Here is a 20,398-nt window from a genome sequence, read left to right as displayed (position 1 = left end):
GAAGGATGTGTGTAAGAGAAGTGGGGAGAAAGAATGGTCAGAGAAGAGTGTGATGTACTCCAGCTATCCCCATCTGGGGGATGGTTCCCTGGAGAACATTGCTAGCTTGCTTATGATTCTACAGCCCCCTCAGGGCTCTTATCTGTGACAGGGCTGGGACTGAGGCAGACAATTAGGGAGTCATTACCACCTGGTTGCCCTCCTGCCCCAAATGAGTTTAGAAAAGAATCTGGTCGTCTTTGTTTTTGAGTGGAACCCTTTGATTTGTAGTGTAAACGATTATGATCTTTACTTATGAATGTTGTTTATATTAACAGTACTTTATTTTCCTCTTTCCCCCACAGAGCTAATTTTGATGATACTGCTACCTATACAGCAGTTGCAACAAATGTCCATGGGCAGGTGTCAACCAATGCTGCTGTGGTTGTGAGGAGTAAGTCCTATTTAGCAATTAAACCTGGAATAAATATAATAAAAAAATCAGTCCTCATCCTCAAAGGAAACCTGCATAGCACCCTCAAAAGATGAGCCTGGGGACAAACATTCTTAACTCTGCAAGAAACTAAAAACCATGGACTTAATAGAGACACTGGTTTTATGGCTTGCTACAACAGTTTGTAACACACACTACTGTCTGCTAACCCTTGATTGTCCACATCATTTTAAGTGGCCTCCTACAGTATGTGTGGAACCCCTATGCTCAATAATCTGTCCCCCTTGTATTGAGTTCAGACACGCTGGTTATTTTCTCCAGATCTGAAGAAAAGTGCTGTCTGAATCTTCAAAGCTTGTGCCTTTCACCAACAGAAGTTGGTCCAATAAAAGATATTACCTAACCTACCTTGTGTCTCATATCCTGGTACCAACACTGCTACAAATAAGAAATAAATATCATACTCGTTTGGGTTGGATCTTAACTGTCCTTATTTTACAGGGTTCAGAGGGGATGAAGAGCCATACCCTGGTGGGATATTACCCATCAATTGTAAGTATGCTTTCCTATTTGTGAGAAAATGTAGACACGTTATTCAATCTTATCATTGTCAGGAGCCCGAGGAATATTTTTTCAGCTCAAAATAATAAATATTGCCTCTGACTTTGCTTTCTAAATGTTAAGATGTCACAGTGGAAGATGTCCATATGTTTTTAACTTCCCAGCTACAAGTGTTGACCAGCAGTATGTATCAGCTCTGGATTCCATCTACTGTTCTTATCTGGACAATAATCCTCTAGTGCCAAGTATCATGTACTAGTGCTCAATAGTCTCCTGATTTCTCTGTGTGCAGTGCCCCTGCCATCAGAAGTTTGCTTCACCCATATTGATGTTCAGTTTTTGGAGAAGTTTGGTGTCACCTTTGGGATGGAAGGCGAAACAGTTACCCTCAAATGTGCTTTGCTGATCACTCCGGATCTGACTAGGCTTCGACCTCGTGCTGAATGGTACAGAGATGGTAAGTAGATTTGCACATATTGTAGATAATGTACATGCCTCCATGTAACTGAGTTTTAATTGTTCAGGTGCAGATTCCTTCCCTCAAGTCTGTGTGTAGGCTTAGAATTCACCTTCCTAAGAGAAAAAAGATTGATTGTAACACAGTTCCCAATACATCTTTTTTACCTTCTGTGACTATCTCAGATAAGAGATATTTTCCTTCATAGTCCAACCGTGCTGGAGTGAGTGTTGTCCAAAATGACCATGTTTGAAGAGTAAGAAGAAGTAGGTGCCAAAATAACTAGGTAAGGGACACAGAGTTATGGAGTCGCTAACTGGGCAATTTGAAGGAGCCTGAACTTAGTGTCTACTGTCAAGACACAGATTCAACTGCTGAGGATTTGCATAGGTACAGTAGAACCTCAGAGTCACGAACACCTCGGGAATAGAGGTTGTTCATAACTCTCTGAAGAAAATGTTATGGTTGCTCTTTCAAAAGTTTACCACTGAACATTGACTTAATATAGCTTTCAAACTTTACTATGCAGAAGAAAAATGCTGCTTTTTCCCATCTTAATTTAAATGAAACAAGAACAGAAACAGTTTCCTTACCTTGTCAAATCTTTTTTTAAACTTTCCCTTTATTTTTTTAGTAGTTTATATTTAGTACAGTAGTGTACTGTACAGTATTTGCTTTTTGTCTCTGCTGCCTGATTGCGTATTTCTGGTTCTAAATGAGGTGTGTGTTTGATCAGTCAGTTTGTAACTCTTGTGTTTGTAACTCTGAGGTTCTACTGTACCTGTAGGCAGTGCCAACCACACATCATCCTACAGAGAAAGAGGCATCTATCATGTTAATTGTTTCAGAATTGTGGAGATTTACAAAGGCCCTAATAAGCCTCCCTCTCCCAGAATATCATTGGTCTCTTGATGGTTGTTGGGTGGCTGTCATAGTTAATTTGACTTCTTCATGCTAAACTCTTGACACACAGGTGGACACAGAAAAAAGGCTCTCATCCAAACAAATGTTATAAGCAAACAACTAAATATACTTGTGAAATAATAATTCCATTTCTCCTACAAGTTAGGAAGGAAGAGACACAGAATGATTTTGTTATTTCTATTTTTAAATACTTGGGAGGTGATCACATACTATAGTGATGGAGCATAGATAGAAGGAATCTGGTTATTGGAGAAGGACATTTGTGAAGCAACAGCCCCATGTGCTCAGAGAAACATAACCACAAAGGCATTCAAATGTTTTGTAGCCACTTCAGTAGCCAAGACTTCCCATTGTGCAGTCCAGGCTGAAATTCTTTGGGTGGCTGTGTGTTAGAAACCTGCATGAACATTCTTTAATTTATACCTATTGGTGTAATTTTAGGGATTTTTTGGGATGGGGGAGGAAGGCAAGGATATTTATTTTTAAATAAATCATTCATAAAACATAAAAGTAACTAATACAAATATGTTAATTGGCTGTTAGGAGGGATCACTAGAGATTTCTCTCACCAACGTACCCAGATATTCTCGGGCAAGACTCTGAAGAGGACAGCCTGGATGTAGTGAGAATGTGGATCAGTTGTCACGATCACTTGGGGCAGCCTCTCTCTGAAGTGCCCACATTTTGGAGGAAGGATTCCCACACAACTGTTGCTGGAATTGTGCCCCTGCCAGTCTGATGGAAATACTCACCATCACCAAGGTGTATGTGTGAAAGTGACAAACAACAACGGGGCAAACAAGATAGATAGGAAAAATACAAGACTATTTGTTTACATAAAGCAAGAGTGGGTTTTGGCTGGAGATGCCTGATCCTTTGGGGGCAGGGACTGCCTTTTTGTTCTGGGTTTGTCAATTCTTAGCACATAGGGTCCTGTTCCAAGACTGGAGCTCCTCAGTGCTACCACAATACAAATAATAAAAAATAACTACAGTTTTATTCACTGTGGGCCAAAACTTGATGCCTGTATTCTGGGTGCTGAACCTGCTCCCATCAAAGCCTTTTTGTTACTATCAGAACTGGGAGCTTGTTTCAGCCATCAGTTTGTACATAGTTAGTCAGGCAAAACTCTGACTAGGCCCAATCCAGAAAGGTGCTGAGCACCTGAAATTTATATCAGCTGCCACTGAAGCTAATTGGAATTGCAGGTATCCAACAGATGTCCAATGGTATTCAATTTTTAGTTCAATGGGAATTATCCTTGAATTATGAAAACTGGAAAAGGACTTCAAGATTTGGGCCTGTAGGTTTAGTCCCTTAATTCTCATTAAGATATGTGAAGATTTGTACGATTGGTGTAACTTCCTCAAGCACTGAGATAAGAATATCCTCATTGAGGTGAAGATTGGGGGTGAAATCCTGGCCCCACTGAAGTCAGTGAGTGTCTTGCCCTTGACTTGAATGAGGCTAGGATTTCAGTCCAATATCCAAATGATTTAATGAAAAATAAAACAGTATCGTTCTATTGAACACTAGTGGTAAAAACTGACCTCTGATGCGCACATGCGTATCACACTGACATCATGGGGAAGCTTATGTGGCAGAGATTCTCCCTAAGAATAGCAGGGATTAATGTGATTATTATGTTATTGCAGTGAACACCTGCTATATGCTTCAAATCGCGGCAGTAACAATTTTAGGCCAGGAGACCCACTGCATAAATTTTGGGGGTCTAGAAGGTTAATAATAAACTAACATGATGACTATCTTTTAAAGTGCTCTGGTTTTAGAGGGACTCTGGCCTTGAACTGAAATCTTGGACTAACATCTATTATTTCAGACAAGTTGTATTTAATTCTGGGTTGGTATTAAAATAATTTCTATTTTTCTTAAATTTTATTTTATTATGCAAATGATAGACAACTAAAGACCTGAGATTGTTCTCTGTGGTTTATTTATATTAATTATATGCAAGAGAATTTTGTGTTTATTCAAAATTAATAAACTTCAGAGCAGTTGTTGGTCACTAACTCTAGGAGATATGTAAATCTATTGAATCAAATCCTCTGAAATGGTTTCAAGTCTCTGACTCTATAAGTAGTACATTTAAAATTCCTACCTTAATTTAAACCAGTTTAAGATGCTAAAGAACCTGTACTGAAATTATTATTGAAGATTGTACATCTAAATCCAGTCTGGATATGATTTTGGCTGGTTGCAGATTTTTTTTTTTAAATTCTAAAGTAATACATAAATTATAAAGATGTAGGGTCCAATTCTTCATTCATTTATACAGGTATGTGAAGGACTCCATGGAGGTCCAAGGAGTTGCATTAGATTTACACAAAAGTGAGAATGCAGAATTTGGCTGATATTTTAACAGAACATAATATGTAACATGGGAAATTAATATGAGGGAAAACCCCCAAACACAGTAATTTCTATCAGTGCATATGTGATTTCAACAGAAACAAGCTTCAACTTTTAGGGAACGTTTGGCCTAACTAACACATGGCAGAGCTCTGAGTTTTCAGGGTATCTTGAGTGAGTCAAGATCCCTGGCATTTCCAGACTCATTCTCTTAACAGATTCTGGAGGAATTGATAGCATATAGTGTGACAATGCGGTTCTGGCGGAACCCAACTGAGAGTGCCAACTCAGGACAAATTGCTCAAATAGGGCAGTTACAGCCCAAGGCTGGGGTTTTTTCCACCTCTAAGGCAAACCAAACCAGCCAGACTAGGAGGACTTCGGTCTCACCCCCTGGCTAACCGCAAGTTTCACAAGCAATCTCCTTAGACACTCCAGTTTCCCAGTATTACCACCAGTGCCACTCGTTATGGGGACAAATGGTTATGAAAACCAATACCCCAGTAAAAGAAAAAGGTTCTCCTGATCCCAAAGGACCAAGCCCCAGACCCAGGTCAATATACAAATCAGATCTTACCCACAAATCACGCTGTTGCCAATCCTTTAGAATCTAAAATCTAAAGGTTTATTCATAAAAGGAAAAAGATAGAGATGAGAGTTAGAATTGGTTAAATGGAATCAATTACATACAGTAATGGCAAAGTTCTTGGTTCAGGCTTGCAGCAGTGATGGAATAAACTGCAGGTTCAAATCAAGTCTCTGGAATACATCCCCCGCTGGGATGGGTCCTCAGTCCTTTGTTCAAAGCTTCAGCTTGTAGCAAAGTTCCTCCAGAGGTAAGAAGCAGGATTGAAGACAAGATGGAGATGAGGCATCAGCCTTATATAGTCTTTTCCAGGTGTAAGAACACCTCTTTGTTCTTACTGTGGAAAATTACAGCAAAATGGAGTCTGGAGTCACATGGGCCAGTCCCTGCATACTTTGCTGAGTTACAAGGCGTATCTGCCTTCTCTCAATGGGTCCATTGTATAGCTGATGGTCCTTAATGGGCCATCAAGCAGGCTAGGCAGAGCTAATCTCAGCTTGTCTGGGATGTCACCCAGAAGCATAGCATAAGTTTGCCATACAGACAGTATAGAGCCAATATTCATAACTTCGACTACAAAACTGATACACACATATAGACAGCATAATCATAACCAGTAAACCATAACCTTGTCCTAGACACCCCATTTGACCCCCTTTATACAAGATTTGCATGCCACTACAGGACCCCGGTTGCAACAATGATCCACACGGTCCCAGTTTATGTCAATAACGTCACATATAGTACATCGAGAAAGAGGCATATTCTAGTAGTTTGAGTTCAGAACGGAGAGCCTGGAACTCAGATATTATGGTCATAGCAGACCACATAACTGCTTTGACAGACAGAACTCCTCAGTCCTATTCTAGGCTCCAAAGCTGACTCCTTCTCTGGCCTTGCTTGGGAAGTCACTGAAGCCCCTACATTTTCAAATTTGAGTGCCTAAAGGAAGGAACCCATGTCCACATTCAGGCACCTAAGTAAGTGGCCTGATTTTCACAGGAGCTGAGCATTCAGGCTTGTATTTCATTGTGATCACTTTGTTCCAAGTTTTTCATAAACTGGAAAAAAATTAAAAAGAAAATGCAAAAGTTTTAGCTGCAGGGGGGTTTTCAGCTTTCACCCCAAACTGTTCACACAGCTCTATACAATGCAGTGAGCACAAACTGTGCAAAATGCAGTAGAAAGGGGTAAATGTAGGAATGTCATATAAGGAGCTCATGATTAAGAGCTGGAAAGAGGTCTCACTGAAATTACTTTGTACAAATCCTGAAATATTTCCTTAAGAATCAGGCTTGGAGAAATGCCTAGGTAATAACGTATTGCTTCAATTTATGTAGGCTGATGGCCAGATATTCATTACCCGGTCCTTTACTGTCAGCTTTATCACTTGAAGACGTGGCACATTTTTTCCACCCCCTGTGCAGCTCTGTGTTCAGTATATGTATTCATTGGCTACAATAATTTGTCTGCAACCTTTTGAACATCTACTCCAAAGTGTATTTGAGCAACAGGGCAATAATCAAGCATAGCGCTGTGGCTTAACTTTGAACGTAATGCTGCTGCATTGATTATAATAGAACTCAATGGGTTAAAAATCAAAAGTTCTCCTATCAGTGATTAAAAGAAAAGGAGACTGAGGGACTTCCTTGGTCATCATAAAATATTCTGCTCATTTCATTGCTCCCATCTCACTAGTCAATCAGGCTAATTTACATTAATCGTGGGGCGCCACCTCTGACCTGTGAGAAATTCAGATTTAATTGGATTCGCTGCTCAGCAGGCATGCCTGGAGGGTTTCAGAGTCAGTGTATCTTTACAGCAAGGCTTCAGATTAAACTGAAATCTGGTCTTTAAAGTTAAAGAAAGAAATTTGACTAATCTGACATTTGACCTGAATAGGTAGAAAAGTGTATTTAAAAGCATAAACCAGGGGTAGGCAACCTATGGCACACGTGCAGCTGATTTTCAGTGGCACTCACACTGCCTGGGTCCTGGCCACCAGCCTGGGGGGCTCTGCATTTTAATTTAATTTTAAATGAAGCTTCTTAAACATTTTAAAAACCTTATTTACTTTACATACAACAATAGTTTAGTTATATATTATAGACTTATAGAAAGAGACCTTCTAAAAACATTAAAATGTATTACTGGCACGCGAAACCTTAAATTAGAGTGAATAAATAAAGACTCGGCACACCACTTCTGAAAGGTTGCCGACCCCTGGCATAAACATTACACACTGCTTTCGTTACCGTGTACTTTAGATTTTCAGCATTGTTTCAAAACGGGGTTTAAAATATTTTCTTGTCAGTGTATTAAAAATGATGGTGAAGGGAAATCATTTCCTTTGCTGTAATAGGTACAGCACAGAATAGCTAAATTGTACTCTCCTCTTCCCATACTGATTGGTCAAATGAGTTTGTAGGGGCACAGCTTAGTTCTCGTAGATAAATATTTTCATAGCATACAAACACTAACATGTTGAGTAAAGCTGGCATAAATGGCAGTCTGTGCCACTGATTAACACAGACGTGATCTTGGATGAAGATTGCTATTGCTAATTCAGTGACACATGCTTGATCACAATTCTCTTCCAGATGTGCTAATAAAAGACTCCAAGTGGACGAAAATGTACTTTGGAGAAGGCCAGGCAGCACTGTCTTTCACGCATCTGAACAAGGATGATGAAGGCTTATACACCCTGCGCATAATCACAAAAGGAGGGGTGACTGAGTACAGTGCATTCATGTTTGTCAGAGGTATGCTTTTCATTCTTTGTTGGGAGAAGACTTAGCAAATGCAATTAGGAAAAGTCATTTAATTTAGAACCATAGTATAACAAAGGAAGCCTAAAAGAAATCCAAAGCATGGCATTATATAGATGAGGAATTTATCCACTGGTCTGTGTCAGGGACAATATAATCACACTGCACCAGGAGGAGCTCAAGTTGTGATTGTGCTCCTGAAAATATGATCCTTTCTAGAGACCCCAGGAGCCCATCCTTAATGATGGTGTAGCCTACTCCTTTCTTCACAGATGGCCAGCTTCTCTGACTGGTGCTCTACAGCGTAACAGGGCGCTGTCTGATCCTGCCTCCTAGCACCACAGGAACTTGCTCAGACTCCATGGTTGTGTACCCACACCATGCCATTTGTTTACATTTCCTCCACCAACACCCTTACAGTCCCATGCAGCAATGCTATTTACAGTGTCCTCCATGCTTTTGGGACTTTCAGGACTCCAGAGGAGCAGAGGTCTCCTTTTTATGAGGTCTCTGCCTCAGCTAGGCCTGATCCTCTCTCCCCCTTCCTTCCTATGCCTTTCTTATCAGTCTCCAGCTGATGGGCTAATTGGCTCTTTAGCTCACCCACCCCTCACACCTGATTAGATAATTAACTTCAATTGCATCAGTCTGCCTTCTCTGGGGGAACTAACTGGTGTAGAATGATCAGTGTGTAGGCTCACTGGTTAACTCCCTACACTCTGTCACATAGAGCCTTGAACGTGCTTGCACCCAACCCCTCCTCTTTGTGCTGGCTTTTGCTACTGGGCTACTAGGCGAGAGCAGGCCATTTACATTCTCAAGTTCAGGGACTGGTTATGCCTGACCCTTGCACAGAGGGTGGTTAGGAGAGGGAAGAAAGATTCTATGTACCCTCCCTTCAGTGTACCAGAGCCAATCACAGCCTAATACTTTGTTTAACACTTGGGGAAGAGAGGGAAAAAGTTGGCTTGCCAAAGGAATGTGTTTTTCACAAGAGACATAGATGAAAAGGAGAGGAATACATTAAAATAGAATACAGGTCAGAGTTTACCCTCACATTTGCATTCACAACTCCCACTGATTCAGCCTGAGCTCCCACATGCATCTGTGTGTACATTTCTGTCTATGCAGTTCTTTAATTCTGATCCTCAGCAATTGTAAATTTGTGCAGCTCCACCGAAGTCAAGGGAGCTATGCAGATATACTCCCACTGAGGATCTGGCCTGTTCTGTTTACAAGTGTAGCAGCATGTGCATGTGGTCTTCCTCACAAAGATTTTGTCCAGACAGTTCCATTTGTGTGGGTAGGTGGGTGGGTGGGTGGATACGGGTGGTGGCCGGCTGTCCATTATTTCCTGTGCGGCTAGCGCACAAACTGCATTAGCTCTATGGCTACACTGCATTTTAACACCCCGCCCCCCACCGCCACGGCAGCGAGTCTCAGAGCCTGACTCTACAGACTCAGGGTCTCACTACAGCACTAAAAACAGCTGTGTAGACATTCGGGCTCAGACTCTGAGGCCAAGGAGTGGGTGTGTTTTAGAGACCAAGCTCCAGCCTGTGCCTGAATATTCACAGAGGTGTTTTTAATGCTATAGCATGACCCATGCGAGCCTGAGTCTGTAGACCCAGTCTCTGAGACTCGCCCCCCTGGGTTTTAAAATGTAGTATAGATGTATCATCTGTTCCTGTCAGCCACACTCCCTGCTCTCACTGGAGCCAGGCTACTAGGGCTTCCTTGTTCCTAGTCCACTCCCTTGGAAGGAGAATCCCACTTCAAAGGGGGAAAGGTCATGGAAAACATATTAACTTTCTTGGGGAATCTCCATTGTGCAGGTAAGTGAATAATAAGCATATCCTTTCCACACCTACACTTTGACCCCTTCCCACTCACAGGTCCCTGGATTTGTGGAGAGCCCTCCATGAGATCCATACCAAGGGGAGACAAACTTCCAAGGTGGTACCTGACCTCTCTTTTCATGTGGGCTGTGATCTGAAGGTAGAGGGTAACCTCTTGTGTATATAACATAAGGGTTCAATCAGGCCCATAGTTCTGAAATTTCAAAGGGTGGGATCATACTGGGGCCTGGGCCTGGTATCTACCTCTCAACACCATTGTCATTGCAATAGGGTGGCAAGTTGTGGACAGAGATACAGGACTTCTCTGAGTCACCCTAAACTCAGGTGCTAGAATCTTGCATAAAGATACAGCATAAATACTTCAGCAGGTGGATGTTTCTTGAAGTGCAGTATGTCTCTGAGAATATGCAGAGACAGCCTTAGGAACAGTCAAGATTTGGGAAGAAGCGTCGATTGAGGTTTCTGTTGAGTAGTTGTTGTTTCTGTCAACAATAGAGACAAAGCCAGGAAAGAGGAAGTTTGGAATTTATCCAATATGTGTATACGCCTTTCCTAGCAGGGTGAAAACTCCACCTATTAACAGGCTTCATTAGGAATTGTGGGCGCTCAACACTTCTTAGGATCAGGCCACATATAGGTGTCTCAGCTAAGAAACATTAATTACTCATCAGTGTCTGTATCTCAAGATTTGAATTAGGAAGTAACCTTAGAAATGTAGCAAACGCTCACACACCAAGTAGCCTTAGGAAATGTCTTTTCCTGACTACGTGATCTTCAGTGAGTGCCTCTCTCTGACCAAGGAGTGACTGAAATCCATCTTACTGAGGGGTGAGATTTTCAGAAGCACAAAGGGAAGTTAGTTGTTCAACTCCTATTGAAAGTTAGTGAGAATTTGGTGCCTAATTTCTACCCTCCAAAATTTGCACCCAGGTTTCTAAACCTATAGATAGACCTCCCTGGGCTTGCTTCACCACTGTGTACTCCAATGTAACCTCATGGAAATCACTGGAGTCTCACTGGCATAAAACAGGAGTAGTAGATGGATTGGGCAATCTGTGTAATTAATCTTTGTTGTGCTATAGCAATGAAGTCTCTCTCCAAACCTGAGGAGTATTGTAGCCAACTCTGATTTGATTTTTTTTCTGATCTAGATGCTGACGCATTAATTGCTGGGGCACCCGGGGCACCAATGGATGTTAAATGCTATGATGCTAACAGAGATTATGTCATTGTAACCTGGAAACCACCAAATACAGCAAGTGAGAGTCCAGTCATAGGATATTTTGTTGACAGGTGTGTGTGCGTGTACATTTGTGGATTTGTTTTTTGTGTATCAAACTGCATGTACTGAAAAAAGTCACTATTTTTATGCCCTGAACCCCAATACTGAGTCTATTGGGGCCACTATAGTTTCTGGAACAAGTTAGGGCTGTTCTAATTTGCACCTTGCTGGAGCAACCTTCAAGGGGTTGTTCCAGTTGCTGGGGGGCATTGAGTGAAGCAGTGCTCCAGCCATGCCCCCTTCTCCTTCATGTTATCTTAAACTGGTGCGTGTGTACTCCAGACAGTAATTCATCCAAACCAGGGGACTACTCAACTGGAAGTTTAAGCCAACGCGATAGCCCTTTTGCTCCTGAAATCTGCTCTAAATTATGTTGGAGGTCATGCACAGGACAGGCAGGTCAGGATTAGGGGAATCCAAGGCCACTTTTGCACTCCTCCTGACCTCCTCAGCTGTAGTCAAAGCCCAGCATCTCATCCTTCATATTTAAAATGAGCAATGTACTATACACACAAATATTACTGCTATAATTTCAGTATATATAGTATTCTATATTAAAAATAACAATTTACCCTCTGTTGCTACATTGTTGTATCTGATACACTGTAGTTATGTCCTATCTCCCAGACTTCTGGGAACTGTAGGTAAAAGTTGATTTTAAAATGGCATTCACTAGGGTGAAATTCACCACTCTGTTGAGGGCTCTACAATGTCTATGGACCATTTAAGTTCCATTTAAACACTCAAAAAAAGGCTTTACATGGTGCATAGACCATGGGTGAATTTCACCCATTATGTGTATAATCTAGTGTACTGTTCCTTTTGATATAACACAACTAATTTTCTCTCAGTAATAAAGCATTATGGGCCATATACCCAGCTGGCATCAATTGGGGTAGCTCCATGGAAGTCAATGGAGCTACACCGATTTAAATCAGCCGTGGATCTGATTAATAGGCACAATACTAATTGCACATGCTCATTTTGGCACGATAAATGATCTCCTTCTCTTACTCCTAGATGTGAAGTGGGTACTGAAAACTGGGTCCAGTGCAATGATGCTCCACTAAAAATCTGCAAATACCCTGTAACTGGACTGTTTGAGGGACGGTCTTACATATTCCGTGTGAGAGCAGTGAACAAGTCGGGTATTAGCAGGCCGTCTAGAGTTTCTGAAGCAGTTGCAGCTCTTGATCCTGTTGACTTAGACAGATTACAAAGTAGGTAATGCAACAACTAAAAAGCTGTTCCACATTTACACTGTAATTTTTGAAAGAAAGGTTTTGTTTTCTGGTTTATTTGGTGGGTAACCAAATGGGCAGTGCCAACCTCTTCATTTTGGATCTGCTTTTCAGCTTCCATTCTTTTCCAGAGCTCCTCCACTTGCTAATTATAATGAAGGCACTCCCACTGTGACAGCAAGGTCCACACTGGCAACTTGCCAAGAGCCCAAGGGTGCCAATTCATTTACATATAGTTGCACAATTTGTAAATGTAAAAGAAATGCTTAAAATCATAACGAGTAACATTTTCAAAAGCACATAAAGGCCAGATTTTGAAAGGTATTTAGATATTGTTCTGCTTTGTGTTGCAACACATTAGGGCCAGATTTTGGAAGGTATTTAGGTGCCTAAATAGCTTTCAAAATCTGGCCCTATGTCTCATTTTCAAAGGTGCTGTGATGCTGAGTGGAGCAATGCCTAAATACCTTTAAAAATCAGGACTAAAGTCACTTTTGAAAATATTACTCTATATGTCTGTGTTAGCTGAATGGAATTTGCTTGTCATTTGAATTCACTAGCAGTAAAATCCTACAGTCTATCCTCTATTTTTTCACATCCAGTTGTTACAGGCAGAGGCCAGCCATTGACTGCATATTGCTCTTCTATCACATGCTGGGCACTCCTTATATTCTGGTCTGTAAGGGAACACTATCAGTGCTGCCTCAAGTTATAGGCCATAGTACCTGCTGGAGAGCAATTAGATTAACATTCACTTTGACTGAAATTTAACACCATGCAAAGGGTCAGCACAATGGCTATGGATTTGTGACACCCTACTTAAGCTCTGTTTTGTGCTGGCCTTCTGTCCGGGGTGAATTTCACCCACTATGAAGACCAAAAGTTCACTTGTTCCTTGTAGCATGTTGTCATCAGTTAGCTTACTCACACACATTCATGTCCAGTCCTCAAAAGTCCAGTTGATAACACACATTGCCACTGTGCCACAGCACCAATTCCATCAATTAAGAATATGATTCTTGGTTTTCAGTTAATCTTTAAATGGTCTCTTATTGTTTGTGAGTGAGCACTAGTCAGTGTGAATAAAGGTGGCAGAATCAGTGTGTAACAATGAATGAGAATCCATATGTACAAAGCTGTAATACCACAGTTGACATAGCAGACACTACACAAAAGTGTTTATCAGCACTGATAAAAGATAGTCTTCAAAATCTGTAAATACACTTTATTGCACAGAGAACTAACTGTAAATGAATGTTTTGGTCTACAGCTGTTCATCTGGATGGAGGCAGAGACATTGTAATATATCAGGATGACCTTGAAGGTATGTAGTGCTACCATGATTTCATTTCATCTGTTTATATCCAAGGAATTTAAGATTATAATTAGAAACATGAGATCTTGAAAAAAAAATCCACCTAGTGAGCCAACTCTTAATAAAATTAAATACATGCAGATATTCAGGTTTGCAAGCCTAAGATAACATCAACACAGGCAAAAGTCTGAGGGGTGGGATAGATTCATGCTTTCGATTGTGCCATTTTCATTATGCATTTCTCCTTTCTTTCAGTAGTCACAATCTGAGATTAAACAGCTGAATCTTGTGTTTGATTATTGCCAATTTATTTCTCATCCTTATCTATGAGCCTAGTGTGGCTTTTTGGTCAAAATTTGAAGGTCTGGTAAACATTGTGTTTGCCATTTTTAAAGGAAGTACATTAAATCCATCTTTATTCAAAGATATACTTTTCCTGAGAAGTGCTAAGTGTTTGCCACAGCCAATGATGTCTGTAAGAGTTAGAGATTCTCAGTAATTCTCAGGATGAGGTCCTAGATGCCTTCTACCTGCAATTTTGTTCTTGTAGAGTATTTGTGCTGCTTACTTTGCCTAGCAAGATACAAATGTTAACTAGGATAGCTGAATACTGTTGAAGATAAAAGGGTCTGATTAACCACTCTCACATCAGTATAAAAGTGGTGCAACTGCACTGATAGTGTGACATAGTGGAGTTTATACCCATGTAAAACTGATGTAATGGAATGGAGAAGCTGGCTAAGAGATTTGAGATACCTTTGTTTGTAGGCATTCTGAACTGCACAATGGAAAACTTCAAGGTTCTTGATTCGGACAATGTTTGTTACTAATGAAATGACAGTGTTACTAGACTGTCAAATGGTTAAAAAATAATCGCAAATAATAGCAATTTTAATTGCACTGTTAATAGAATACTAATTTAAATTTATTATAAATATTTTTGAATTTTTTTTTTTACATTTTCAATAGGACTCTTGATTAATCGCAGTTAACTCATGGGATTAACTAAAAAAAATTAATCGTGATTAATTGCAGTTTTAATCGCACTGTTAAACAATAGAATCCCAATTGAAATTTATTAAATATTTTTGATGTTTTTCTACATTTTCAAATATATTGATTTCAATTACAACACAGAATACAAAATGTACAGTGCTCACTTTATATTTATTTTTATTACAAATATTTGCACTGTAAAAAACAAAAGAAACAGTATTTTTCAATTCACCTCATACAAGTACTGTAGTGCAATCTCTTTATCATGAAAGTGCAACTTAAAAAAAATCTACATTTGTGTTACATAACTGCACTGAAAAACAAAACAATGTAAAACTTTAGAGCCTACAAGTCCACTCAGTCCTACTTCTTGTTCAGCCAACCACTACGACAAACACATTTCTTTACATTTACGGGAGATAATGCTGCCTGCTTCTTATTTACAATGTCATCTGAAAGTGAGAACAGACATTTGCATGGCACTTTTGTAGCCAGCATTGCCAGTATTTACGTGCCAGATATGCTAAACATTCATATGCCCCTTCATGCTTTGGCCACCATTCCAGAGGACGCTTCCATGCTGATGATGCTCATTAAAAGAATAATGCGTTAATTAAATTTGTGACTGAACTCCTTGGGGAGAGTTGTATGCCTCCTGCTCTGTTTTACCTGCATTCTGCCATATATTTCATGTTATAGCAGTCTTGGATGATGACCCATCGCATGTTGTTCATTTTAAGAAAACTTTCACTGCAGATTTGACAAAACCAATGTGAGATTTTTAAGGATAGAAACAGCATTCTACTCAAGGTTTAAGAATCTGAAGTGCCTTCCAAAATCCGAGAGGGACGAGGTGTGGAGCATGCTTTCAGATGTCTTAAAAGAGTGACACGCTGATGCAGAAACTACAGAACCCAAACCACCAAAAAAGAAAATGAATCTTCTGCTGGTGGCATATGACTCAGATGATGAAAATGAACATGCATTGGTCCGCACTATTTTGAATCATTACTGAGCAGAAGCATGGACATATGTCCTCTGGAATGGTGGTTGAAGCATGAAGGGATATATGAATCTTTAGTGCATGTGGCACATAAATATCTTGTAACGCGAGCTATGACAGTGCCATGCGAACGCCTGTTCTCACTTTCAGGTGACATTGTAAACAAGAAGTTGGCAGCATTATTGCCTGCAAATGTAATCAAACTTGTTTGTCTGAGCAATTGGCTGAACAAGAAGTAGGACTGATTGGACTTGTAGGCTCTAAAGTTTTACATTTTTTAAATTTTTGAATGCAGGTTTTTTTGTACATAATTCTACATTTGTAAGTTCAACTTTCATGATAAAGTGATTGCACTACAGTACTTGTAATAGGGGAATGGAAAAATACTATTTCTTTTGTTTTTTACAGTGCAAATATTTGTAATAAAAATAAATATAAAGTGAGCACTGTACATTTTGTATTCTGTGTTGTAATTGAAATCAATATATTTGAAAATGTAGAAAAAGATCCAAAAATATTTATAATAAATTTAAATCGGTATTCTATTATTGTTTAACAGTACAATTAAACTGTGATTAATTGCGACTATTTTTTTAATCTAGTTAATTTGTTTTATATTAATCGCTTTAGTTAACTGCGATTAATTTACAGCCGTAACTGTTACACAAGATCACGTAATCAGAGGGCTCTCCTCACTTATACTGGTTTTACGCTGGTGCAACTCCAGTTACTTCAATTTACATCCATGTGAGAAGTGAATCAGGCCCAGGGCTTTGTATTTTGAATTTGGCAGGCACCAGCAGGAGTATTTAGATTTCTAAATACCTGACTTGTGGGTACTAGCCAGGAATATAGATATCTGAATGCTATTAATTATAAACCTAATTACTTAAATCTGTAAAATTGGAGGCTAGCTTTAAAAATGTTGGCTCCTTAGATCACAAAATTTATCTCCCTACCAGTGTCGGATGATCTTGCAATCTGTAAGGAGAGGTTGTTACATTACATATGATGTCAGCTTTGGAATTCTAAGGGGTGAATATTTACCACACACTGTGGGGATTTAGCTATGTGAATTCTACTGATGTTCACGGGAGCCTCTTGGCTCAATCCTGATTCATTCTGCTGAAAATAGATATTTTAGGGCTTAAAATAATTTTATTTACGATACTTCAGCATGTGTTTTAAGCTCAACAGATCAATGTGTTTATCCAAAGAATGCAAGTCACATTTGCAGAGGATCAAACAAATAAAAATACATTATGAACGACAATAAATGATGTCAATTGTTGGATGCAAACTTCAAAGCTTCTGATTTTGATTGGGGAAAAAAGTATCATAAAAGATAAAATAGCTTCAACTACATAGCAGGCTGGCTCACAGATCTAGTGACATTACTTAGAATCACCTAAAGATTCATTTTCATGATTAATATTGTTATCTGGAAGAGATGTTTTCTCTTTTTTTAATTTCAAATTCTAAGCATTTATCTGTGCACTGTGCTTGCATTTAGAAAAAGAAAATGACAAAATTACCTTAAAAATCACAAACAAAAGCCACAGCACACTGCACGTTTTAAGCCAGGAGAACAGGATGTGCACGGATGTCTGTTGAATTACCATTTCTGAACTTTTTGCCTGTTGACATCATATTCAGAGCCAAACAAATATGATTGAAGGTGACGTTGATAGGCCTTGATCCTGCTCCTCATTACACCAGTGTGTAACTCCATTGAGACAAATCCTAGCCCATTTGTATCTCTACAGTGACACAGAGTGGCCCTAAAGCTGCCCTAACTGGGCAATTCAGGATTTCCGCAGGTTGGCACTGAGCTATATTGGCTCTATGCCATTATCCTTGCAGCCCTTGGTGTGGCAATAGAAAGGGGTGAGGCTAGACCACTGCTGCAGTCCAATTGATCCCCAGAAGGCATAATGGCCTGTGAAGGTAGGAACAAGGTGGCTGTTCAATGCATTTGCACTCCTCTGATCCTGAGCCTGTATGGCTGCTCTAAATTATATTGACTAGTCATGTCACCCATATGTAGGAGATATCATGAATACTTTTGTTCCTGCCCACTTTACACGAAGTTCCTTTTGTGTTTAAATGCTCCAGTCTTTTGAGTGAATCCTCCTTCTAGTTCTGTTTTCTGTAGTAACTCTTGGACTCATCAGTTTGATCAAACATCTCTTTTATATGCATATAGTGAGTAGGTTTTGCCAAGGCATTTGGCACAGCAGATTAAAGTACAGGTCTGTCGCATCTTACGCGCATTTAACATGTGCGATTTCAACTTTACGTGGTCGGCAAAAACAACAACAAAAAACAAAAACAAAAAAGAGAAAAACAACAGTTTTAATACTATACCTATAGTGTGGGTGATTTCGCCCGCCATTGAACTCAATGGGGTTTTGGCTATACGCAGTTTTCGCTTTACGCGCTAACCACGGAACGGAACCCCCGTGTAAGATGAGACAGACCTGTAATTCAAATGTGATCAAGGAAAAATCATGAGAGACAAATGAAAAGTTTCTATCTATGTGCTATTGAATATTTTACTTTGGTTGTGAAAATAAATACCCCACTTGTAATTCGCATGCTTAGTGCCTCAAAATAGAAATGACGCAAACTATTAAACTGTAAAGCTGATACTATAGCCCTTAATAGACTTGATTCAGAGTCGCAGCCGTGTTAGTCTGTATCAAATAAATTTGTTAGTCTCTAAGGTGCCACAAGTACTCCTGTTCTTTTAATAGACTTGAGTTTGGAAAGATGAGCTGTAGCATAAATGCTGACCTGGGGTTAATCTGTGGTTTAACACTGACTAAGTTTATTACTCCTCCAGGCGATGTTCAGATTCCAGGACCTCCCACCAATGTACATGCTTCAGAAACCAGCAAAACATATGTTGTACTCAGCTGGGAGCCACCTGTTCCCCGTGGCAAAGAGCCATTAATGTATTTCATTGAGAAGGTACTGTACTGTATAGTTGCATTGAGCTGCAAGCCATGTACAATTTAATTCAAATCATTTTCGGAGCCGCAAAATGAACAATAAAACTAGCACTCACTGAGGTCTCGCAGGACTTGACGGTGGGTCTTTAGAGAAGGCATTGACAATAGAATATGTTGTTATGTGATCTAATGGGTCTTGAAGTTCAAGAGCCATAAAAAATTGCCTCTGTGCTATTTTGTTACTGCTATGAAAAATGAGAACAAAACTACGATGTACTGTAGCAATTTAATAGAGAGCAGCACCTTACCCTTCTCCTCCCTCAAGGCACTGGCATTTTGCAATCTGCCCTTATTAAGGGGCAGCACATAGTTTCCCTTCCTCAGCAGCAGAGCAGAGATTGAATTGTGGCTCACAGTTTGGTCCCTGGTTCTCCTTTTCTCCATAGAGGAAATAAGCTGTGCCAGCCCCTTTCCTGGTGCAATTTACTTCCCCCTCTGCAGTGGCTGAACTGTGCTAGCCTGTACACTGAAGTGGGAGAGGAGCCAAAGCTCCACCCATTCCCCATTCCTGCATGCTCACTCCCTGTCCACCAGAGCAGGAGGAGGTTTTGCTACCTGGTGGTGGTTGCTCTCCTTCCTGCTCTGTTACCCATGATACAGACAGCCTGTGCTGGTAAGCAAAGGAAAATCACCCCCAACATCTGCTGCTTCTGCTCCTGTTGTCTCACTGTGAAGCATCTCAGGTGGAAATCCCATGACCAGGTTGTCTTCCTCCACTACAAATTCAGTCTCTCCTCCTTCAGTTCTGCCATCTTCCTAATGAAACAGCTCTCCTTCTCAAACTTTAACTGAATCTAATGTCAAAAATCCTAGCCATAGTTCACCACCTTTGCCTCACTCCCCACACCCTGTCCTCCTCCTGATTCCACTTCTGTCTCCACACAGGATCTCATTGGTGAAAATGGAGAAAACAATATGTGACCTACCTTCCCTTCTCCTCCAACTCTCGCCTCCCTCTTCCCTGTCATTGGCACATAAGTTTCTCATATGCTGTCCTCCCCTAACTCCTCCACTTGCTCCAGTGACCCCATTCCAACCCATTTCCTGATATCCCTTGTGCCCACTCTCATCCCTTGTTTTACTCAACCCGTTAACTTTTCACTCTGCTCTGGCTTTTTCTCTTCATGATGCATGCATGCTTTGGTCTCTCACATTTAAAAACAAATGCCCACACTCTTGACCCCACTTGCCTCTCCAACTACCACCCCATCTCTCTTCTCCCTTTCATCTGTAAACTCAGTGAACATGCTGTTTACAATCACTGTCTGGAGTGTCTCTTCTCCAATTATATGCTAGACCCTGTCCAATCTGGATTTTGTCCCTTGGACTCCATTGAAACGATCCTCCCCAAAGTCTCTACTGACTTCTTCCTAGATAAAGCTCAGAACCAGGACTCCATCCTCATCCTTCTTGACCTGCCGGCTGCCTTCAACATCATCAACCATGCTCTTCTTCTTGAAATCTTCTCCTCCTTTGGCTTCTGTGACTCTGTCCTTTCCTGATTCTCTTCCTACCTCTCTAATCATTCCTTTAACATCTCCTTTGGAGGATCCTCCTCATTCCCGTCTAATTTTCTGTGGAGTTCCACA

At 40.4% G+C, this 20,398-nt stretch overlaps 1 protein-coding gene across 8 annotated transcripts in view; it reads left to right on the top strand.

Annotated features, from left to right (window-relative positions):
* The window catches only part of MYOM2 (myomesin 2), a 159,337-nt gene that overhangs the window by 42,278 nt on the left and 96,661 nt on the right, over positions 1–20,398 (top strand). For all 8 annotated transcript variants that reach the window (XM_054021634.1, XM_054021633.1, XM_054021637.1 and 5 more), the window contains exons 7-14: positions 345–433; positions 935–985; positions 1,287–1,451; positions 7,932–8,093; positions 11,110–11,251; positions 12,261–12,460; positions 13,752–13,805; positions 18,641–18,768. In XM_054021634.1, the coding sequence (XP_053877609.1) occupies positions 345–433; positions 935–985; positions 1,287–1,451; positions 7,932–8,093; positions 11,110–11,251; positions 12,261–12,460; positions 13,752–13,805; positions 18,641–18,768 (991 nt within the window). The remainder of the gene's footprint in view (positions 1–344; positions 434–934; positions 986–1,286; positions 1,452–7,931; positions 8,094–11,109; positions 11,252–12,260; positions 12,461–13,751; positions 13,806–18,640; positions 18,769–20,398) is intronic.

The sequence above is a fragment of the Malaclemys terrapin genome, chromosome 3 (genome assembly GCF_027887155.1).
Source record: "Malaclemys terrapin pileata isolate rMalTer1 chromosome 3, rMalTer1.hap1, whole genome shotgun sequence".
NCBI lineage: Eukaryota > Metazoa > Chordata > Testudines > Emydidae > Malaclemys > Malaclemys terrapin.
The sequence above is the reverse complement of the archived record's forward strand: the minus strand, read 5'-3'. Positions and strand labels throughout refer to the sequence as shown.